Genomic DNA, 25,511 nt, shown 5'->3' on the forward strand with positions numbered 1-25,511 from the left:
CATTTTACTACAGCTGCGTTCTGCAGTTATTAAACCTGCTAAACTCTATTTCTTTTTTCAGAGTTCACTATGTTAACTTTTCCCATAAAGAGTGATTTCTAAATTCAAATGATTCAAACCAGGAGAGATCAACTGCCCTTGAATCCACCTTTTCATACTTGGAAGTTGATCGTCACAGCTCTGTTCAACGGCAGGAGTCAATTTCAAATTTCCAAAGGCCTCTCTGTTTCAGTTCCATCCAGCCTGAGAGGCGGCCATTAGGGACTTTTAGCATCATCAGTATGAGTTGAATGTGAATGAAAAAAAAGCTCATGTTTCTAGTGTCATAATTTTGATTGGAATTTATTACTCTTCAAAATTCTTAGATTTTGATTTATTCATGATAAACCTATTTTCTATTTCAGCAAATATTATATTGTGGCTTTGTTTTATTCTATTTTTATCTGCTTAAAAGAGCCAATTCTCTTTTACCCTGGTTGCTTAAAAATGCATAAATGATTTTTTTTCCAATAGGCACCATTTATATTTTCATAGGAGATCCTATTATTTCTAATTTGTCTTGACGGTTTCTAGATTTTTCATTGAGAATTTTACTCTTTCCCTCTCAAGGTCTCCAGAAATTAGAAATTTAAGAAATTTTACAATTTCTCAGCACTAATGCTCAGCAGGAGGTCTTAATGGAGAAAAGCAAAGCATAAAGAATAGAAAATATATCCCAAATCCAAAACAAGACTAATACATAATTTCACAGATTTAAATATTATGTTTTTCATTTTAAGTCTTATAATTAGCTACCTTTTAAGAAAAGAAGAAAAGTTCATCATACACAGTGATAAATTTCATAAAACACTGAACACTGTTCAACGCTAAACTGAATAAAATACCTTAGGCTAAAAGAATTATGAAATTTTATGACTAACCATAGCTACCAAGAAAATACATGCTTTGGTCCCTTTATACTCAATGAAGAGCAAGTTTCCATAGAGAAATAGGTTAAATATAATTAGTTTCTCAGAGTAACTATTCAGAAATCTATGGAAATGTTTCAAATTTCTACCAATTTAGGGAATCCAAATACTTGGTTTTAATTTTATAGCCTTTGAGCATATTTAAAGAAAAAGTTTTTAGAAAATTTTGAAAATGGTTAAAATTTTTAAATCCTCAAAAATGTTGCAACTTCAACCTTTTGTATTTAATAGTCATCTCCAAATGGAAATTTAGGCCTCAAGCAGCAGATTACATTTTATCTTCTCACTACAGAAAAATAATTAAAGGTAAGGGTTTCTATGATGTACAGTGACTACGGAACCATGATTAATACATACCATGTAAAACTGCAGTCGATAATGCTTCTTCACCAAGCTCAGCACAAACATGCAGAAACCTGCTCAAGAACAAAGACCATGTGCTTGTTGTGCAATTGGTTACCAAATGTAAGATTCGCTGAGTTCAAACAAGCCAATCTTCTACACCACACCTGTATACTCTATCCACTTACTCATTTGGCATGCCTCCTACTCTTATATTAAGTAAAAGTTTCCTGCTGGAAATGATCCTGTAGCTCCAAAACGCCTAATATATTCCAATGCATACATTCAATAAATATCCCCTAAGTTAGTTAAGTGAATTCATCTCTTGCTAATAGGTGGACATGGAAAACCAGGTCTTAAATTTCAGTTAAATAAAATTAATTTGCTGTATCAGTCTACCAAGTGTATGTACAGAATGCTTCAATAATGTAAAATTGAATGCTCTGCATAATGTAAAAATTAAAAATAATTACTAAGGTGGCTAACATCTATTGAATACTTGTTATGTTCCAGGCTCTTGTTAAGTATTTTACTAGTATTAACTAATTTAATCCTTCCCACATCCCTATGATATAGGTACCTTTTATTATGTCAGTTTTACAGATGAAGGAAAATGCGCAAAGGACTTCATTAATTTACTAAGTATCACCGGGCTAAAAAGCATTAAACCCTCAGATCCTAATAATCCTCAAGAATCTGTGGTTCCACAAATCATTATTAGCAAGACTCAGGTTAAGAGTGACTTGAAATTTCTCAGAACCATATGATAATAATTATAGTAAAATATAATGTTCTCAAATAAGATTTACAAACAGCACTAGTGTTTATGTTTATAACCTATAAATTTATTACAATGAAGTTTTACTAAATAAAAATTCTACTTAATTAACTCAAATCTAACATATACCAAAATAATGGGAAGCAAATATAAACACTTTTTGCCCAATATATCCGTAAACTCCTAAAGATAAGTATTTTTTTTACAGAGGTCGGTACTGGAAATGCATACACCAAATTTAATTTCAGATAAATAGCCATTCATGCATTGTATTCTGCAATGTCTTTAGAGAGTGAAATCTGAGACAGAAAATAAATTATCAACTAATCTATCCTATATGAAATAAATACTAGACTTAGTACATCTAAGTCATACTTACCAAGGCAATTCTACACACTAGTAAGCAAGGTTGATACTATTCTGACCAGAGCCACGAACCAAACAGCAGCTGCCTTCAGCTATATTCTGATGAGTGATTTGAAATGTCAGTGGAATACAAGGATGGTGACAAAGGAAGGGAATGAATATGGGCTCCCAGATCCTACCTCACCTCCTACTAGACACCTAGAAAGTAATCTGACTGGCTGAACTGCAAAAGAAATATAGAAACATTTTCTGTGTAGAGACACAATCAAAAGCCATGATGTCATTTTCTAGGAAGGAAGAAGGAAGGAAGGAAGGAAGGAAGGAAGGAAGGAAGGAAGGAAGGAAGGAAGGAAGGAAGGAAGGAAGGAAGGGAAGGAGGGAGGGAGGGAGGGAGGGAGGGAGGGAGGGAGGGAAGGAAGGAAGGATAAAAACATGGAATTTGTGGCACTGAAGTAATCAATAGTTTAAAAGACCTCTTTAAAATGACTGCTTTTAAGCTTTTCTTCTGTAGCAGGTAGACCTCTTTTGTGGCTCAAGTAATAATGTCATTTCTATGCTGTTTTATGTCAATGGTCCATGGTTAAGGGGGCAAACGCAGACTGGACTTGGTTCAGAGAGAGGCTAATGGGGTAACAACAAAGCAGAGACGAGACAGATGTTCTGTCCAAACGGACCCCTCTGACTCTCCCAGCACAACCTTGGGAACCTTTCAACATCACCGACTAGGCATTACTCCTCACAAATACTACTGCAATGTGTATGGTATTTTCTTTCGTGAAATTATATAATACCATTCACTCTTAAGCATTTCTTCAAACAAAATTACCAGCAGAATCATTCTGTATTTTCTCAATGGTGATCTTATCCAGGATAGTCGTGGCAACTCACTTTTACCTGACTCAATTTCACCTTTAAGACAACCCCTAACATGCAGCTTTTTAGGGTGCTCTAATAGAATATGTAACTATCCAGCTCCTAAATACATTGAGAAAATACAATGCTCTCAATTGGGGGCGGGGGTGAGGGGGAGTGGGGGGAGGAGGAGCAGGGTATAAAGTGTTTTTCTAGCATATGTTAGGTTAAATATTAATTTTAAAGAAAAGCAATCTGGGATCTGGGGGCATAGTTGTCTTCTCTTGCTGCTGGTTTAGGCTGCACTATACATCCCAGGACCTGGTCCTTTTTCTGGCTACCATTTGGCTCAATAGACCCTTTCTTTTAGGACAAATTTAAAAGAAAAAGAAAAACAATCTGAAAAAGAAACACATGAATTTAACTTTTTGGTTCACAACAATAAAGTTATGTGTATATTTTATGTTTAAATGTGTAAAAATAGCCGAGACCGGTTTGGCTCGGTGGATAGAGCGTCGGCCTGCGGACTGAAGTGTCCCGGGTTCGATTCCGGTCAAGGGCATGTACCTGGGTTGCGGGCACATACCCAGTGGGAGATGTGCAGGAGGCAGCTGATCGGTGTTTCTCTCTCATCGATGTTTCTAACTCTCTATCTCTCTCCCTTCCTCTCTGTAAAAAATCAATAAAATATATTTTAAAAAAAATGTGTAAAAATACATATGTACTATATTTCAATAAGTCTATGGAAAAGATAACTTTGTATGTTTAGATCTATAATAGTTCTACTTTTTCTCTAATTACAAATAATATTTGTATGTTTATATTTCCAATTAAAATCATAAGATTTATTACAGTATTGTAAATAAAAGTATTCATTGAAAAACACTTCCTAACATAGTTTTTTATATGTAATTATGTTTAGTTAAACTTACTGATCACCACTTATGTATGTAGCACTATGCCTGGTGCTGTCCTTACAAAGATGTATACATCCTGTTGCCTAGTCCCAAGGAGTTCCCAGGTGGGTAGGAAGACCCAGTTACCCAATGGAGTAAAGGGAGGTATACTGAAAAGGAGCAAAAGAGAATGAGATTTCAAAAGTAGTCAGGAAGCCCTAGTCGGTTTGGCTCAGTGGCTAGAGTGTCGGGCTGCAGACTGAAGGGTCCCGGGTTCGATTCAGTCAAGGGCACATGCCTGGGGTTGCGGGCTCAATCCTTAGGAGGCTCAATCCCCAGACAGTTATTCTCTCTTATCATTGATGTTTCTATATCTCTCTCTCCCTCTCCCATCCTCTCTGAAATCAATCTATATCTATCTATAGATCTATATCTATATACCTATACCTATACCTATACCTATACCTATACATATACATATACATATACATATTAGGAGAAATAAAGGGGAAAAACATATAAAAAAAAGTCCAGAAGATGAAATAGAGGGAATTTCAGAAAAGTGGACAATCAAAAATTATTTATTGAGCACTTAAGATGTACCAGACACAAGATACAAAAATTGAATAAGATAGGTATTCCAAGGAGCTCATAATCTAGCTGTATAGAAATAATAAAGTTTTAAAATTTACTATTGGTGATTAACCAATTCAGTAAACATATGTAGTCCTGAATTAAAAAAAAAAAAACAGACAGTAAAATAGGCCCAGGACTAAATAATGGAGCTTACTGATTCAGCCCTCATTCTTTCACGTGGCTGTACTTTTCACTACCCTTACATAACTAATCAAAACACCAAAATGTTTCAAACATCCTTTTAAATAAATTCAGAAGCACACAGCATTGTGTGCCCATAGTCAGACACCAGATTACATTTGAGCTATTAAAAAAAGGTTTTAAGTGATTATGCATTGTAGAAACTGTCATGAAAACCAACTTGATTAGCTAAGATTAAAGTTTTCTATCAATCTTCATGGTGAGTTTAAGGTGTAGAATAGTAGCATGGGTATAGTTTTTAACAGTCATTAATTCAAAAATGACAAGTGGTTTTGCAGATACAATCCTTTGTGAATAGTTATTTGTGACATCTTTCTAAAGAATTCATCATCATCCTTTAAGATAAAGGATGGTGGGAGAGGGGCGCATGTGGGAGGCAGCTGATCAATGATTCTCTCTCATTATTGATGTTTCTAGCTCTTTCTCCCTCTCCCTTTCTCTTTGAAATCAATAAAAATATTTAAAGAAAAGGAAAGAGTTAGCCATGCATAAATACAATCCCCCCCCAAAATCACCAGTTGTCTGAAGAGATGGTAATGAATATTAGGTGTAAACAACTTAAGCTTATTCACCCATCACTACTAGCCATGTAATCACATGGCTGCTCTGTTTCTAGAGCCCTGAATCCAAATCACAAAGATATTTAAAAAATATACTAGTATCTAGACCAGGGGTCCTCAAACTACGGCCCGCGGGCCACATGCAAATACAAATATTGTATTTGTTCCTGTTTTGTTTTTTACTTCAAAATAAGATATGTGCAGTGTGCATAAGAATTTGTTCATTTTTTTTTTTAAACTATAGTCCGGCCCTCCAACGGTTTGTGGGACAGTGAACTGGCCCCCTGTTTAAAAAGTTTGAGGATCCCTGATCTAGACTCTAGAGAAAATGTTTGTCCTATTACTTTTAGTCTCACTGATTTTTTCTTGCTATCAGTTAAATTCATTTTACAACAAAATTATCTAAATGTCAGAATGATTTCCAGGTCCTAGTCAGAGAGTCATTTTGTATGATATTAAATAAGTCATTTAATTTCGAGGGCCGTGGTGAGGAGGTCAGACCAGAGATACCTACATTTTATTTTAATAAAATTCAATGTCAATGAAATAGCTTGGGCTGTCTCTGCTTTTTAAGTTTGCTAAGACCTATACTTTCCAAAGTCAAAACTAAAATTTTCAAAAGACCTTGGAATATTGTTCAACAAAAAGATTTCATAGTGCCCAGCTGATGTGGTTCAGTGGTTAAGCATCGACCTATGAACCAGGAGGTCACGGTTCAATTCCAGGTCAGGGCACACGCCTCGGTTGTGGGCTCAATCCCCATTGGAGGATGTGCAAGAGGCAGCAGATCGACGATTCTCTCTCATCATTGATATATTTCTCTCTCTCTCTCTCTCTCTCTCTCTCTCTCTCTCTCTCTCTCTCTCTCTTTCTTTCTCTCTCTCCCTTCCTCTCTGAAATCACTAAAATCCTATTTTTAAAAAAGATTTCACAGCATAATTTGAGAGAAAGATGGAACGTTCTCAGCATAGAACACTTTCTATTTCTTGCTCCTGTTTTGAAGTCTAACTCCATTTGGTAGAGTAAGCTCACAATGTTGCTAACCACTTCAGCAATCACCAGAAGAGCCTCAACACTCAGCAAAGGAAGCACTGATGCTGAGGAAGTGCCCTTAGGAAGCACTGTGTGGATGTGCATGTTCTCTGCCTCTTGATCATTCACCCAACAATACATATAGGGAACCCCAACTCCAGACCCCATGCTACGCCTGGGAGTTAAAACACAATTGAGATGCAAAGTGGTGCTTATGTTCTAACAGGACCATATTTAGACCACACATAAAATAGTAGATATAGAAGACTACTGGGGATTTGTATTGGAAGTTTTGTCATTTAACCCAGTAGCTCCTAGTTTACTACAAAGTTGCGTTTTAAAAGTACAGTTGTAGGACTGTAATAACATCAATATCCAGGTATGATATGATATTGTATTTTTGCAAAATATTACATTGGTAGAAACTGGCCAAAGTATAAGGAATATCTCTATTATTCCTTACGACCACATATAAAGACACAATCATCTCAACAAAAAGTGCATCTTGAGAAAACTAAGATGGCGGCATAGATAAACACCGGGAAATTGCCGCCTCCCACAACAATTGAAAAATACCGCCAAGAAAAAAAAAAAAAAAAAAGCCAAAACCGGTTTGGCTCAGTGGATAGAGCGTCGGCCTGCGGACTGAAGGGTCCCAGGTTCGATTCCGGTCAGGGGCATGTGCCTGGGTTGCGGGAACATCTCCAGTGGATGTGCAGGAGGCGGCTGATCGATGTTTCTCTCTCATCGATGTTTCTGACTCTCTATCTCTCTCCCTTCCTCTCTGTAAAAAATCAATAAAATATATTTTTAAAAAAAAAAGAAAAGAAAAATACCGCCAAGGACAGAGCAGACATCATCCAGAACAACAGGAAGTCTGGCTGAGTGTAAATTCTACAACTAGAAGGAAAGAAAAGCACACTCAGAGCCAGAGGAGTTGCGGAGGTGAAGTGCAGAGGTACGGTGGCGGCTCGCACGCGCGGAAAGGGGGTGGCACCTGAGGACGCGGCTGTCTTTTTGAATCACAAGCTCCCGACTGCTCTGAACTCCGGTTCCGGCAAGTCTCTGGGGACCCAGGACTCATATGGGGAGAAGCTGGTCTGTCAGGCAGCGGGCGAACTTGAGGACGGCTTTCCCTCAGAGGTGCTTGCAGCCGTTACCAGGACACTGAGACGCGCGACTCCGGGCGGAGAATCAGCCATAGCTGCTTTCTCCGCCCTTTGATTCCCTAAGACCCCGCCCCACCCAGGCTGCAGCAGAGGCTTTTGCATGTGAATGTACCTAACTGCAGCCGAGCCAGGCAGACCCGGAACTTCCAAGAGAAGGCCCAAGGCCCCGCAGTGGCTTGCATTGCTTCACAGCTGAGCCTCTTCGTGGCTCCTGCTGTGTGGCCTCAGGTAGAGGCTGAATTAGCACCTCCTTAGATCCAGGAGCTACTGTACCCAGTGGTCAGAGGGGGACCATCCAGATTGCAACTCCTCAGATCCATAAAGGACACACTCAGGGAGCACACTCAGTGAGCACCAAAGCCCCACTGAAGCAAGTCTTGCCCCAGAAGGGTGTCTTCAGCACAGAAGTTCTCCCACTTCAGACACAGCTGATTCTCACAGCCAATTGGCCTGGAGTTCAATTCCTCCCAGTGATCCTACAACAACCAAAGCACCAAGAGTGCACCAAGAGTGTCCACCCCAGGTAACTAGGGAGGCCGAGCCACTGGGCCCTACAGGACACCTGGCGCGCAGGGCCACTCTATCAACACAGGGAAGCAGCCAAAATGCGGAGACAAAGAAACAGGTCACAATTGGCAGAAACGGAGGAGGGCAGAAGACTGGATATAGAGTTCAAGGCCACGTTTATAAGGTTTGTCAAGAATTTTATGGAAACCGCCGATAAATTTAATGAATCCCTCAAGGAGTATAGTGAGACCATGGAGGACATGAAAAAGGACCAACTAGAAATTAAGCATACACTGACTGAAATAAAGAATAATTTACAGAGATCCAACAGCAGACAAGAGGATCCCAAGAATCAAGTCAAAGATTTGAAATACAAAGAAACAAAAAATACCCAACCGAAAAAGAAAAAAGAAAAGAGATTCAAAAAATATGAAGATAGTGTAAGGAACCTCTGGGACAACTTCAAGCGTACCAACATCAGAATTATAGGGGTACCAGAAGGAGAGAGAGGGCAAGATATTGAAAACCTTTTTGAAGAAATAATGACAGAAAACTTCCCCTACCTGGTGAAAGAAATGGACTTACAAGTCCAGGAAGCGCAGAGAACCCCAAACAAAAGGAATCCAAAGAGGACCACACCAAGACACATCATAATTAAAATGCCAAGAGCAAAAGATAAAGAGAGAATCTTAAAAGCAGCAAGAGAAAGACAGTCAGTTACCTACAAGGGAGTACCCATACGACTTTCAGCTGATTTCTCAACAGAAACCATGCAGGCCAGAAGAGACTGGCAAGAAATATTCAAAGTGATGAATAGCAAGAACCTGCAACCAAGATTACTTTATCCAGCAAAGCTATCATTCAGAATAGAAGGTCAGATAAAGAGCTTCACGGATAAGAAAAAGCTAAAGGAGTTCATCACCACCAAACCAGCATTATATGAAATGCTGAAAGGTATTCTTTAAGAAGAGGAAGAAGAAAAAGGAACTCTTACCATGTGCCACAGCATGGATGGAACTGGAGAGTGGATAAATACGACAGGATCTCACTCATTTGTGGAATATAATGAACAACATAAACTGATGAACAAGGACTGATCCAGAGATGGAGAGGCATTGATTGGACTGTCGGGCCTTGGAGGGAAGGTAGGGGAGGGTGGGGGTAAGGGGGAAAGATCAACCAAAGGACTTATATGCAAGCATATAGGCCTAACCAATGGACACGGACAACGGGGGGGTGAGGGCATGAGTGGGAGGGGGGGGTAGAGGGTAACGTGGGGACAAGGACACATATGTAATATCTTAATCAATAAAAAATATATTAAAAAATTTTAAAAAAAAGTACACCTTGAAACAATAATGGGGGACACAGAAGAAATTTTTCATGGACATCCATAAATAGCTGTGAGTTTCTAAGGTCAGCCTACAGTGTTTTATTTACTTTATGACCCTCTTAGTATTTAATACAAACCTAAATGGCTCAGGTCCTCATTCTATTTAGTAGGAATTACAGCAGCAGTTTCCTATCTAGTCGCCCTGTTAATGTCTCTCAACTCATCTTTCATTTAATTAAAAATCTGGTCATATCATCTCTTAGCATAAAATTCCAATGGTTTCCAAACCCTTCCCACAATACACACAGCTTCTCAAGGTGTGGTTCCTGCCCACCTGTCCAACTTTTAATGCCTGCTACCAGCCCAGGACATGCGTCGCTCTCTCATTTCCACGCCTGCAATGCCCTTCCCGTTACCCACCCGGCAGATGCCTGCTTGCTCGTTACTTTTCATGACACCTGAAATCTCTTCTCAAAGGCCTTCTGTAGCCTTTCCATCCCCAGTAGAGCAAGGTCCTCCTTGCCCTCCTGTCTGCTTAGAGATCCTGGCTCATGTTTCAGCAATAAACTTGGGGACGCATGTCCCACCAATTTCAAGACCCTGGAAGACACACTGTCGGCCATACTGCCCTGTCTCCGCACCATCCACAGTGCCGAGCATCTGGAAAGCACTCCAATGCTTGTTGGAAGAATGACACTGACTTTCAACGAGCTCCTGTGAGTCCACGAGCCTAAACTGTACTATTTCTCCAACAGAAATCAGTCAGAAAAAAGGAAGGAATACTGGTTTTATTTTATAAAGTTGAGTTGGAAAACAGTGTATGAAGCAAGCAAACACTACAAAGGATGGCTGGGAGGCTGTCATGTATAAAATGTATAAAAAGAAACAATAAAGAAAACAAATTACATCTTCGTTACCACTCAATTGAGAAGTTATTCTCAAGTATAAGAGAGAGCAAGCCTCAAAGGGAAAGCAAGCTGGGGAAAGGGGGCACCGTACTTTCTGACATTCTGCCCAGCAGATACCGCTGTCTGCACATCAATATAACATAGATGCTACTGCAGGTATGGAAAACGTGAGATCGATTCCGATGTCCCAATGTAAAACCACCCATGAGCTACATCAACTGGAAAAAAGCAGGTACAGACTAGTCTGCTCTCACTTGTATTAAAGAAAGAAATGAGGGGAAATGGAAGATACAGACATATAAGCTCGAACATGCAAAATATGTCTGCAATAGCTGTCGTGAGCCCCTAGAGACAGTAAGGCAGGCTCCGAGGTAGGAGGGAGGTTTCACTGAACACTGCTTTTTAGTCTGTTTACTATGAGCATGCATCATGCTTCCATTTTTGGAAACCAGTTTAAAAAACACACCTAATTAAGGACTCTTGAGACACTGGCTTTTGGTGCAGTCACTCCCTGTTCAGAACCCATCCGTGGCACTCAGGGACAGCCAAGCCCCACGGAGGGGCCAAAAGGAGGAGCTCAAGTCAACAGCCAGCACTGACTGTGGCCCTGAGAGCGAGCCATCGCGGATGTCCAGCCACTCAAGACTTCAATGACTAGCACTGCCTCCATCTGATGCCTCCCCGGGAGAGGTCCTCCGTCAGAACTGCCCACTGAGGCCCAGTCAGGCCCGGATCCATCAGAGAAAAGAGTAAATTCTTTAAAGCCAAAATAAAAAATATAAAACTAGTTAGGATTTCTGTCTTAAAATGGCAAGGTGACGGCATGCATTTATTTCTACTCTGTCCCAGTAGCCTAACTAAAATAATGTTTAGGCAAAAACCCACAGAGAAAGAAAACAATGAAGAAAATAAAACCCAGAGAGCAAAGAGAACTGAAGAAATGTCAAGGAAAACAGAGGAGAAATGGCTGCGAAATTTTGGAAGCTGGAAAAGAGATTGGATAACTTTTAGCAAATCTAACAAATAAGGGACGGCTAACAGTATCTTCTAGAGAAAAGTGTCCAGAAAAGGCTCAGTGGAAGGCAAGAGCGTATATATATATATATATAGAGAGAGAGAGAGAGAGAGAGAGATACACACACATATATATATATTTTAAACATATTTTTATTGATTTCAGAGAGGAAGAGAGAAGGAGAGATAGAAACATCAATGATGAGAATCACTGATCAGCTGCCTCCTGCATGCCCCACACTAGGGATGGACCCTGCAATCCAGGCATGTGCTCTGACCAGGAATCAAACCGTGACTTCCAGTTCATAGGTTGACACACAACCACTGAGCCACACCGGCCTGGTGAATAAAAATATTTTTAGACCTTTACCTTCTAAGAACGTTTCATAGGAAACTATCAGAGGCCATGCTTACAACAAAATGAGGGTGTAAACCCAGAAACTGGAGGGCATGGAAGAGAAGAAATAAGGCGGCCAAATCATGCTGGTACGCTATAGGCCTACCAGCAGCCAATCCAATGGTAATACCACCGAAGTCTCTGGAACAGGGGTCTCCAGGAAAAGAGAGAACTGACCCGCTACTGATTTGTGTGAACATTTGAAAAAGCTACCAACAGACATAGCACAGACCTGAAGGAAAAATTAAGGATTGTACCTAGAACTTCACAAATGTGGAGAAAAGAAGGGGAAGCAGTTACTAAGCTCAAGAAAAACAAATTGTCATAAAAGAATGAAAATGTAATTGTAGATACTTTCTATAAAGTGATATTTTAGGCACCCATTTAATGATGTAAATCTGACTTTTAAAAAGTACATATCTAAATCAATTTCTTAAAAATTTGTATATGGTTGGGAAACTTTAATGGAAAACAAATCTATAATCCTAACTTTATCCTAAGTATCTGATTCTTAATCTAAAATAAAAAACATATGGCACAGCATACTATAAATGAATATGTAATGACCCATGTCAGAAAAACTAAGTACCCTGATTAAGTCTATACAAAACTCTATTACCTAGGAACAAATAAAGCAATATAAGTGTGAAGGTTTCTTTGTAAATTATACCTGGTTATATCAATCCATATATTTAAAAGTTTCTTTACTACAATTTGCAAAGAAATTTTTCAAATATACGGAGTGACTATTAAATAAGTACTTTTTAAAACCACCATTAAAATATAATTTCTATTTAAGACCCTAATGAGAAAGAATAGCTTTTCCCATGGGACAACTAAAAAAAGAAGCTGGATTAAAATGTAACAAGGAAAGGATGTTATGAATTTAAATAGCAAAAATAAAAATAAACATGTAAAATCTGTTATCTACATATTGATACAGAATATTTTCCTTAACTTACCTGCCAGATAGAGGGCAAATGATATAAATCTATGGTAGCGAATGAGGAACTGAAGTTGCTCTTCTCTTTGAACAAATGTAGCAAAATAATCAGCTACAGTCTCTCCATAGAAAAAGTAGTTTACACAGAGTAGGAAGTACCTGTAATTTAAAAATAATCAGTTTTTTTATACTTGAAGCTTTTTAGGCCCCTCAAATTCCAGAAACAATATTAGGAAACAATATGAAAAATACTTTCAATCTCACAATATAGAAAATACTTGCAATCTCTCTCTCCCCCACTCCCCCCCACCCCCCATACACACACGGCTCTAATGCTTTTTATAGTAGAGATCCTAAGCCAAATTTCCACCTGCCCCGCACATGTTGGCGTCTTTCTCCCTCTCCTCCTTGCTCCTGATGGCCTCCTGTTGAGCAGGGACTTTTTTAAGGAGCAGCAGTGAGGACAGAAGCTAGCAGCAGTAAAAATCTCCAGTAGAACCGTTTAAAAATCATATAAACCACCTGTCCTTCCTCCAAGCTCTGGTATATCTTTTCCCTCAGGGAAAGGTGTAACCCGTGAGATTTTGCTAATGGGAGCCAGGAAAAAGGCTGAGAAACACCGCCCTAGGTTCCTAGTGCCATGCGCTTTACACGGCAGAGCCCCAGGTAGCCAGGAGAGCAGAAAAGGAAAGGCGTGGCTTCGCTCTGGACCTCATGGAGGGAATTATGCCCCACTGTTTTCAAAGGGCAAGTATTCTCATTTCTATCAGCTGTGCTACCGTTTTTCTATCCTCCTATGCTGGAAACTGTCTTGGACTCTTCTGTAAGGCTATCACAGCCCACTCCAGCCCACCAGTACATTTTGCCCACTATCTATACTAACAAAAGGGTAATATGCTAATTAGACCGGATGGCTTCCAGACAAAGCCATGGTGGCAGGGGCCAAGGCAGAGGCTGTTAGGGGTGGCCAATCTGGCAGGGGACAGTTAGGGGGTGACCAGGCTGGCAGGGTGGCAGTTAGGGGGCAATCAGGCAGGCAGGCAGAGGCAGTTAGGGGTGATCAGTCTGGCAGGGGACAGTTAGGGGGTGACCGGGCCGGCAAGCAGAGGCAGTTAGGGGCGATCAGGCAGGCAGGCAGAGGTGGTTAGGGGTGATCAGGCAGGCAGGCAGGTGAGCAGTTAGAAGCTAGTGGTACTGGATTGCAAGAGAGATATCCGACTGCCGGGAAATAAGGCTAACATGTGATATTTTAACAGTTGTGTTGGAATGGGAGAATTGAAGGTGATTTTCTTCTTTTCAAAATTCAGTTGCAATTTTTAAATTTATCTTTCTCCAAAATCAATCTATAAGATCAACTATATGGATACTGACTGATCAGAATGCCTCTCTTACCCACTTGAGAAAAGAGTCAGATTTTCTTTATCTTTAATTAAGAGTTAGATTTTCATATCAAAAGGTTTTAAGTCACTTACCAGCTGAGTGTTCTGAACCATGGCAGCTCGTAGGAACGATAGACTCTGTAACCTATAGTGATAATTTCATGGAAGCATTTCACTTGGATGCCTAGAACCTGAAACCAAGAGAAAACACTGACATACATTTCTTGATGTTTAGATTTAATAAGTAGCTTGTGGTCACATGTATTTGAGCCTATCCATTTTTAATTATTCTAAATGTCAATAGCAAAAGTTCAATATTCAACATCCCTAAACTCCAGTTTAGAAGGTAAGTAAAACAAGGTTTTAAACAGAGATCCTTCCTGGGGTGGGAGGTGGCAGTGCAGTTTCAATTTGAGGGATGTGATCTGGTTGGTCACAGGTAACTAGATCAGGGCATGTGTCTGGTAGTGGGCTCCATCCCGAAGTGTGGGGCAGGCAGGAGGCAGCGGATCCATGATTTTCTCTCATCCTTGATGTTTTGATCTCTCCCTCTCCCTTCCTCTTTGAAATCAACAAAAAATATGTTTTCAAAAAAGTTATTGGGCTCCCTCAGCCATCTAAGAAATTATTATGCCAAACTATTATGAATAGTTCTTTTAGGAAAAAGTTGTAAATGTGTGTTATAAAGACAAGAGGAAACTGAAATACTGTCCTTCAAATAACCTTTGTACATAACACCCAATGTCATTTTTAGACACAAAAAAATCACAGAATGGGGACAATGCTAGATGTTACGATAAAATGGCAAAGCTGTGCTATTTATAGAACCAAGGACTTTTAAAATACCAAACGCACTGATGCAATGTTTATGAACACATTTGCTCAAGAACCATTAGCACTGTACATGTGGTATTTTACTGAGAGGAGAAAAAAGTATCTTTAACAGCACACACACATATTTATATGATCGCTAATCAAAGCTTGCAAGTAGAGTGAATATGGAACTGCTGGGAAAGAGAAAACAGGACTCAAGCATTTGAGTTAATATATACGTATGTGTATTTTCCAGGGCTGGGTGATTACACAGAAACTGATACTCCACGCAATCAACACCGGCAGCAATGCACATTGGTAGGAGTCCATTGGCCCAATTAATGTGTTAAGAACCTTAAAACAACCTTTATGTAAATGCCTATTCTGCTAGTTACTGACCTAGGACATCTGTTCTCAGAGAGGCACTGTCTGTCAGGGAGGACATACAACTACTAATACCATGTGGAAATAGTTACAAGGATATAAATAAGCACAGGCAGACAAACAAAAGAAACCGTGGAAGCGGGTGGGGGAGGGCCACAATCAGGGCAAAGGAGGAGGAAACAGAGCTTTGGATGTAAGAGAGGACACGGCATGTGGTTCTCAGAGTTGCTGGAACACTGATGTGGGGGTGACACAGAGAGAGGTAAACCTGGTCCCAGAACCACAGGAAATGGCACAAAGGAGGCTGTGCTGGTCGTAAGGACACGATCAGGCGGGAGGGTCTGAGGAGAACAGAGGCGGAAAGAATTAACTGCAGAGGCCGCACAGGTAGAGACAGTAAGGCAGGCAGGACACCGCCGCCCGGATGAGTGTGGGCGAGCATCTACCTGGGATGGTGGCAGAATGGACTGCAAGAATAACACACATCGAGGGGCAGAACTAACAGGATTCGGAGGTTGAAGGAATTGGAGGGGCCAAGGGAAAGAGCGGAACACGCAGTAACACCAGGCAAGGCTTGGGAAACTAATTTATGCAGAATGGCTGGGGTTGGAATAGGAGTTGAGATCTGCATATGTTCAGTCTGAACGATGGTACCTGTGGGTTACCCAACTAAAAGTGTCTATTCTCACTTTGGGAATCTATTCAAAGAAAATAATTCTGCATATGTTCTGCAATAATTCTGCATATGTTCTGCAATAATTCTGCATATGTTCTGCAATAATTCTGCATATGTTTCACAGTGTTATTCACAAAAAAGAAAAACCAGAAAATAACCTGCATGTCTAAAAATAACACAATGGTTTAATAACTCATGAGGCACTCCATTCCATGGAGATGAATGTATTAAACCGATGGTTGTAAAACTAGAGCAACACAAAACGCTTGAGAAGATATTTGGTTTCCATAGCAGGATATAAAATTTTAGTCACATTATGACTACAACCATGGTTTTTAAAAACATAAAAGAAAAAAGGATTAAAGGAAGCATATCAAATGGCAGTATTAACTAGGTTTTGGTGGTTAATGATTGGGTTGGGTGATTTTTAAAATTATCTACTTTCCAAAGTAATTTTAATATACTTTTATACCTTTCACAATGGAGAAAAATTAGACACTATTAAAAAGCAAATTATATATTGTAGATTAAAAGAATTATTATAAGAGTTTCCAAGAAGGTGGAGGGGGGCTCCTACAATATCTTCTATATGTGCACACCTGCTTTTAAATCAAAATATGCTTTAGTAAATCCATCATTTGGAAAGTGTGATTCCAAGCTGTGGCTGCAGCAATTAAAGTACTATAATTAAAAGTTTGAAGGGAAAAAGCTCATTTTAAGGACCATGCGTATGAGTTCCATCTTAAAATAGTAGCTATCATTTCCTAGAAGTTTTTAATAAAATTCTCTTGGATTAGTCATTTTTAAGTGCTGATATTATTAGGCAAAGGCAAGCTATATACAATGTGTCTGACTCAAAATAAAAATGACCTAGTTAGGGATATGGATGTAAATAAGACTTTAAAGCACATGAAAGCAATTGAGTACCAACGGTGTGTGTGTATGTGTATGTCCATTCATATTTCCTTAACATAAACATCATAAATACAGCATATGTATACATGTATGTGTACCTGTGTGCAGACGTGTGTGCATGCATATGCAATAAACCTAAATAAGAGCGACAACCGTTCAAATCTACTTTAACTACATCTTTAACATTCTTATATTCTCCTCTGATTAAGCTAACCAAAGAAACAACCTTTCATAGAGGGAAAAAAATGAACCAAAAAGCCCGGGTGCTTTAGGTATGCTTATGATTCTCTTTTTAAAAATCAGAATCCAGGGATGTCTTTAAAGGGGTTTTGAATTTTGTCATAAAAGAGTGGTGAAAAAAACAGTCTCTACCAATTCTGGCCCTACTCTCCACCCAAAACAGTCTAGTGTGGAGACCACGTCACTGACTCACAGGGAGCCCATGGAGTCAGTGTATCAAGGATGCAGGTGTTTTGCAACGTCTTGATCAAAATTATCTCCTAAAGGAGACTCATAATTCAAATAATCCCCAGTATTTTCAATGGCTCCTCCGTGCTTTACAAATAAACCCCAAACTTCTTCACATAGTATGCCAAGGCCCTCCGGAATCTGATCCCTAATCATTCCTCCCGGTTCAAAGGCCCTGCCTCTACGAAAGAGCAACACCGCCTTTTCTGACACACCTGGCCGTGAGGACCTTTGCTCACAGCATGCAGGCACCCACCCTGATAGAGCCTCAAGGTCCACCCAAAGGTCCCTCAGACACAAAGCCTTATGGGCTGTCTGCCATCGTCTAACCCAGGGGTGGGCAAACTTTTTGACTCGAGGGCCACAATGGGTTCTAAAACTGGACCGGAGGGCCGGAACAAAAGCATGGATGGAGTGTTTGTGTGAACTAATATAAATTCAAAGTAAATATCATTACATCAAAGGGTATGGTCTTTTTTTTTTTTAGTTTTATTCATTTCAAACGGGCCGTAGTTTGCCCACGGCTGGTCTAATCCCTGCTTCCAGGCTCGACCACTCACCACTGAAAAGCGCTTTGCACACACTCACTCTTCAGTGCCCAAGTCCCGAGGCCAGTGGTGGTCACTCGGCACTCGTAGCCCTCAGCGGGCTCAGACGCAAGCTGGGAGGGAGCCGGGCTCTTCTCTCCAGTCTCACCTGGACGGTGCTCACCCTGCCTACCTGGCTTTCAGACTCAGAGCTTCTGCCCTCACATTAAATTAGTCCCATCCATTATTCATTTTTCTTGCTAAAAAAAAAAAAAAAAAAAGTTCTTCAATTTCTTATTCATTTTTGTGACCTTGATATCCCCAAGGAAGTACAAAATTAATGAGGACAAAAAGAAGAGTGAAAGGGCTTGATGGTGTTTAGGAGAGTTACTTTAAGTGGTTTCAGGGGTTGGTGGAATTTTATTTTTCCCCAAGCGTGTCTAATTTCAGTTCAAAATGGATTCTTTTCTAGAATGAAGGAAAGCCATCTCATATTGTTCCTAGCTTAGTGCTCTGAATAGGACTAGCATGGAAGGAGAAGACAGGTGAGACAGGTGAACAGAATTCTAAGTGGGCAAGGAGCAGGAAGGTGAGTACAGAAGAAGAGGCTAAACTAACCGATATGGGATGAAGAAAAAGAAATAATAAAAGAGACGCTGCAGATCCCCGAGAGCTGGCTCTCACTGCTCCCTGCTAAGTCACACTCGGCATAAAGTGACAAATCTATTGAACAAACGCACTCTCCTTCTCACTCCCACCACTTTGCTCCAAACGCTTCATGCTTCTTTAGATGCCACGGCCTTTACGTCCAGGAGTCTCTGCAGTGGCCCTCCTTCCCCCACGCTCCCTCTCTCACCGCGCCAACTCCTCCTCCTCCTCAGCCTTCAGACGGAGCACTTATGCTGGGCACAGGCTTTGGAGAAGCCTTCCAGTTGCCCCTCTGCTCTCATAGCATCCTTTTTTCTTTTTTTTAATTAAATGCTATTGCAGTTTTTAGTTGTATTTCTGATCAATTCTTCAAAGTGTAGATCTTAAGCTCCATGATGGCACAGACAGGTGTGTTTTTCTCAGCGCCACTGTACCAGAGCCCAGAACTAGCATAATGCCTGGCACATGGCAGGCATCCTGGGACCATCTGCTAAATGAATGAAAAGCTTAAAATACTTGTTGGGCTTCAGGACTTGTTGGGCTGCTCATACATGACAAAGTCCCCACACCCAGAACAGCGCTCACTCACCCCTCTGGTCTCCTCCCTAGATTCCCTCCACAGGTTACCTCCACGCCTTGCTCACGATGTCCCCACCTTGGAATGCCTCCCCTTGGCCTGTCCCTCTTTCGGGACTAGCTGTGGCATCACCTCTTCTGAGAGTCTTCCTTCATCTCTGTCTCAGGCTGTTGCAGGCACTTTTTTTACTGTGCTCTCCCAACAAGTTCTACCATGGGGCTGACCCCACTTAATGACTATCCTATTTACTCATAGTGTTACTTATGTGCCTCTGCCATTTGATTAAGTTCCTCGAAGTTAGGGATCTAGCTAACAATCCTATATGTTGAAGTCATGTATATGTGTGTGTTTCTGTTTTATCTTGACAAAAAGACATGAATAGACTGTATATACTTGGTCTCTGCTGAATGAACACATTCAAAGGCCCTTTTGCAAACAGAAAAGATTAGCCTTGATGCTTAACGGAACTAAATTTGCTGTTACCAAGTCTTACATTGCCTCCTTGGTCATGACATACTCAAATTACTGCAATCACACCAGTGCTGAAAAAAAAAAAAAAATCAAGAGCACCTTAGGGAAGTGTAAATACTCACAAGAAGCATCAGCATAAAAGATCCCATATAGATGATCAGGAAAAACAAGGAAATCATCGTTAGAGTAAGAATTCCACGAATCCACCAGTTTTTCCACCTGCAAAGAAAACGTTTATAAAGTTAGCACTTCATGTGTTCTTACAGTATTTTTCTTGTGTGGGTGGTTTCAGTATTGAGTTACCAGACTTAAGGATTTTCCCTAATTATACCTAAAGAATCCTTCTAATAAAACAAAACAAAACAACCAAAAGCCAACCAACCGAAGAGCGTTTGTTCACTCACGGAAGAGCTAAATTAAATGTAAAGGTTATGTTAGCCACAGAAAAAGCCTGCTTTTTGTTATGAATGAGGATGAATCATGAGACTAAGCAGGGAGGTGATTAACATGGACGTGTGCACATCTCCCAGGGTCACTCCAAAGGGAAGAAGGAGCCAGGTGCAAAAGTCCTCCGAAACGATGACCAATCCTTGGGGGTACTCGATAAAAATAAATTGATTTCAAGGTGGTTCAGACAGAGTGCGTGACCTTCCGATGAGGAAGAGGAAAGAGAGGCTGATGCAGAACTGAAACTGAAGAGCACAGCAATGTCAGTGAAGGGAAGAAGGTGCCGGCGAGGAGGTCGGCCGCAGAGGACAAGGCCAAACTGAACGTCGCGTCCTTCTATCGCTCAGTGTGCAGCCTGCTCTCCCTGGTTAGGGCCAGGGCCCTTAGTAGAAAAGCATTTTCTTATTTGGGCCTTTGCTTGTGCCTTACAGCATAGCATCCCTGCTGGCACACCAGCTCGTTGCTGAGAACTGATCTCCCTCAATCCCCGGGCAGCTGTTAGTCAGGGTCTGGGTCCCCTCACCCTTAAGAGCCTCCCACTTCATCCTCAGTGCACCTTACAAATACTGTCACTCTCTATGTGGCCATGTCATGAGAAATGTCGGCAGCTGCTTTTTGACACGAGTAAAATGACTCTAATCACACCTGTGTACGGATGATGATTCTGAATCTATAATTGCTGCCCTGCTTTATTCGTTCTACACGCATTTTACATAATACACACAGTAGTTTTTTCTTTAAGACTTCTGATTTCTATTGATTCGAATGATAGCATTTAAATTATGTTACAAGAGATTTGGATTCAACTTAAAGTATGACAACATATATGTACAATATCTAAGCAAGGCTTTTAGTCTCCTTCCCATAAAAGAAACAATTGCCAATTTCATCTGTTTATTAAATATTGATTACATTCCCTGCTTCTAATCACCCTCCTATATAGTCCAGATACTTCTTAAATATCTCTTTTATCACGTCATTTCTGCACTCAAGATCTAAAATACCAACATTAAATCCAAACTCTTTCATCTAGCTTCCAAGATTTTTCATGAAGTGGTCAAATTGTTCTTAGCTGACTTTATTTTCCTCTACTGTTCAACCAACTATGTAGACACATACATTTCTCACAGACTGTAAGCTTTGGGGCTGAACTGAAATGAGTATAGAGTCAAAAATGGTATAGATGAAAGGTTCCATTTAGTTTTAGAGATATAGCCCCCTATGGGCTAATGAATGGATTAGAGAACCGGGCTAGGTCACAGAGCTGGTCAGAGGTAAATAAAGGACATAAGGCAGTCTCCTGATAGTAACCCTGACCTGCTTGCATGAAACCTAGACGTGCTCTTAGCCCTTCTTAATAGCTGATCCTGACTCAGAATTACCTAGAACCTCTCTAGTCAGGTGGATACTACGTAAGGGTTAGCAATCAGCCCCAGGGTAGATGTTTCTCCTGTCCATGTGTACCTCTGTTAGATGCCTGGCTTTGAACTTCAGAGAATGGTAGCTGCTGAGAACCAGAGATTTAAACAGGAAACTTACTGTCTTCATATCACCCCAAATATCCATGGCCACTCAAAACCTGGGTCCTCAAGGAACATATACTGTGTGGTTGTCTTTTATGTAGGTATTTCCCCATCTGAGAAAAATTCTCCCACTCCAATAAAATTAAAGACTTACTTCCCTTATTTATTTTAACTTAACTGACTCCCCAAATTCCCCAAGAATACCTAATACAAAGTTAAGCACATACTGAGACAGTAACCAAAAGTCATCTTTCTGGAGAGAAGCACTGAACTTAAAGCAGAGCATAATATGCAAAAAAAGAAAGAATAGAAAGAATAGAAAATCACTGTTACTAAAAACCTAGAGGACAGTCTGGTTCTGAATTCAAAATTCTCCAGTTCCTTTACCACACTTCCAGGATCACATTAGAGAATGCCTTAGTTTTTAGTCCAAGTCATCACCTCACAGATTGTTTTGGAAAAAGGAGCTGAGGATCAGTAGAGGAGAAGTGCATTCAAGTTTCATGTCTTGAGGACCTATCTGAGCCAGAAATGAGATTTTCAAAAAAGTATGTAATTAAGCATATCCTTAAAAATGATTAAAGTGGTTACACACACATTGCTCAAATCTATTTGAATATGTACAATTAATTACTATTACTACCACTATTATGTGGCTTTTATTTCAAAAGTAATGACAAGGTTTAAAAAAAGAAAAGAAAGCAAGAAAACTAGTGCCAAAAGCAACATGAGTCATCCAGAACCTGGTTTGACAAGACAGCTCACCTGAGCCAAGAACTGGAACACAGAGGCACTCCTCAAAAATAAGCAAGAACGGGCCCTGACCGGGTAGCGCAGGTGATCAGAGCATCAACTTCATATGCCAAAGTATCCGGTTCGATCCCAGGTCCGGGCACATACAAGAATCAACCAATGAATGCATAGATGGGTGCAACAACAAGTCCATGTTTCTCTCCCTCTCTCTTTACAATCAATCAATCAATCAAATGTTTTTAAAAATAAAAAATAAACAAAACTTGGTGGCAAAGAGGGGGAATTTTGAGAATTTCCATCTACCAGTGTTTGGAGAACGTGCACAGGAAGTATATAGGTTCAAGAAAGGAAAGAAGGAAAAAAGGAAGAGAGGAAGAGAAGGAGAGAGGGAGAGAGGGAGAGAGGGAGGGAGGGAGGGAGGGAGGGAGGGAGGAAGAGAGGGAGGGAGGGAGGGAGGGAGACAGGGAGAGAGGGAGAGAGGGAGAGAGGGAAAGAGGGAAAGAGGGAAAGAGGGAGGGAGGGAGGGAGGGAGGGAGGGAGGGAGGGAGGGAGGGAAGAGAAGAAAGAAGATGGCATTACTGCTATACCTGGATGTGTCCTGGGCTTCTCAGCCTCAGAACCGTTACTGTTTTGTGCCAGATAATTCTTTATTGTGAAGCACTGTTCTGTGTACTGTAGGGTGTTTAGCATCCTCCTTAGCCTCTACCCATTGGTGCTAGAAGAGCCGTCTCTCATTGTGACAACCAAAAAGGTCTCCAGACATTGCCAAACGTCTGCTGGGGAGGTGGGGGCAAAATCCAGGGCACTGCTCTGGATGAAACCTGCTAAGCCAGACTCATAGCTGAGGAAGAGCTTCAGTAAGGACAAAGCCAGACTAAGTGGCTCATGAATGCTCAGACACAGGTGAAAAAACAGACTGGGACAACTTGCCAAGTGACCGAAGATCTTTCAGGCTCCTTCCAATTTCAACAACTTAAGACTTTTTGACATTGTAGATTAAAGCCTCAAAAGTGAACAATTTCACTTTTAAGATTTTATCCTACGAAAATAATTATGGTTGCTAAATAAAAGTTATCTCTAGAGAAAAACGTTTAATGCAGAGCTGTTTTTGAGCATGAGAATTTAGAAATCAGCTAAATGCCCAAGAACAGTTCTTTAGTTAAACTACAGTCATGCAAAGGAATATATCGTGCAGCCACTTAAAATATCTATGTATAGTTAAGGATATTTGTTCCTAATACTACAGAATGAAAATGAAAACAGACAAGCAGAAAATAGTACAATGCTTTTTTTACACCACACACACACACACACAATATGTACAAGAGAAAAAAGCTTCAGCGTAAACACCACAATACTGCAAATATCAATGTCTTGGTGGGAGGATAATAGGGTGTTTCCCTGCAATTCATGACAATTTCTTATGTAACTAGTTTTTTAATCCTATGCATCCACCACTTCTAAATCATTGTAACACAGACTATTTGGGGTAGTATAGAGGCTAAACTGAATAAGATAGATTTTGAAACATTCATGTAACTTTTATAGTGAAGTTTCATGAGACGATTGAAACTGGTCACATATCCTCTACTGTTCATTTAAAAAAACCCAATTCTTGACCTGCTGGTTTGGCTCAGTGGATAGAGCATCAGCCTGTGGACCGAAGGGTCCTGGGTTTGATTCTGGTCAAGGGTACATGCCCGGGGTTGCAGGTTCGATCCCCAGTAGGGGGCGTGCAGGAGGCAGCCAATCAATGATTCTCTCTCATCATTGATGTTTCTATCGCTCTCTCCCTTTCTCTCTGAAATCAATAAAAATATTTTTTAAAAAATTAAAAAAATTAAACAATTCTTTTATAAATAGAGCACAATGCCAAGGTTCAGAATGTGGTTCTATTGCTTACTAGTCACATGACCCTTGATATATAAAATTTCCGTGCCTCAGTTTCCTCATTTATAAAATAGGTATATAAGTGTACCTGTGTTATAGGTTGACAATAAGCTAGTCAATACATGTATACAGTATATTCTCAATAAATATCAGCTGATATTACTTGCTATTGTTGCTTTACATGGGGGGAGGGGAGAACCTTAATTGTTAAGAAATTATTATTGACACATAGGAATCTAGCATCATTCTTATATAAATCAATATAAGTTTCCAAATCTGAGATAGACCTGCTAAGGTTTTAAAGCAAAGGTACATCTGTCAATTAGGTCGTGAAAATAACTGGGATCAAGACTATTAAAATAATAATCCTGCTTCAAATAACAGCAAAAATTTGTTCTATTAGTTAAAATAATTATGAAAACTTTTCTTTGAAACAATTTATTCTAATATGGTTATAGCCTAGAAACTAAAAACATAAAAACTCATATTACATTAACTAGATATGACTAAACCATTTTTTTGTTGTTGTTATAACCCATGACTGGTAAAATCAATTTAGTAAGTTACAGCCAAAATATTTTGTTCAATAACAGAATAGTATCAAACAGAAAAGAGGGGACGTCACACAATAATGATAAAAATTGTTTCATAACATTTTTGTAGCAGTTAAAATATACATTTGCATGTCTCTTGGGATGTGAAGTAAAATGTATCTCTTATTGTATGTCACAGTCAAAAACATGGAAAAACTGTTCCATGCCAACACTTAAGATTTCACATATTAATCTAAAGAAAAGCTTATATTTACTTTGCTTTTATAAATTTTATAAGTCATATTACTAAAGCATACAAAGGAAGACAATACAAAATTAGGTAAAATTTGTTGGTGATTACACATTTTAAAATATAGTACAAATATAAAATGGTAAAAGGTTGCCAATCAATGATTCTCTCTCATCATTGATGTTCCTATCGCTCTCTCCCTTTCTCTCTGAAATCAATAAAAATATTGACAATAATTTAAAACTCAGTTTAAAAAATGAGCTATGTCCCTCTGGTACTTGAAGAACAGGAAACAAAGAATATACAATTTTCTTTATTAAATGTTCCCACACCAGAAAAGGCGGCCTGATGCAGT

At 39.9% G+C, this 25,511-nt stretch overlaps 1 protein-coding gene across 1 annotated transcript in view; it reads right to left on the bottom strand.

Annotated features, from left to right (window-relative positions):
- Positions 1-25,511, bottom strand: part of CDS1 (CDP-diacylglycerol synthase 1) — a gene marked incomplete at its 5' end in the record, with an annotated part of 62,765 nt that overhangs the window by 16,958 nt on the left and 20,296 nt on the right. Inside the window, 4 exons of the mRNA XM_081098153.1 lie at positions 1,326-1,384; positions 12,922-13,061; positions 14,375-14,472; positions 19,883-19,979. Of these exons, the coding sequence (XP_080954279.1) occupies positions 1,326-1,384; positions 12,922-13,061; positions 14,375-14,472; positions 19,883-19,979 (394 nt within the window). The remainder of the gene's footprint in view (positions 1-1,325; positions 1,385-12,921; positions 13,062-14,374; positions 14,473-19,882; positions 19,980-25,511) is intronic.

This window comes from Myotis nattereri, assembly GCF_964212035.1.
Source record: "Myotis nattereri genome assembly, chromosome: 1".
NCBI lineage: Eukaryota > Metazoa > Chordata > Mammalia > Chiroptera > Vespertilionidae > Myotis > Myotis nattereri.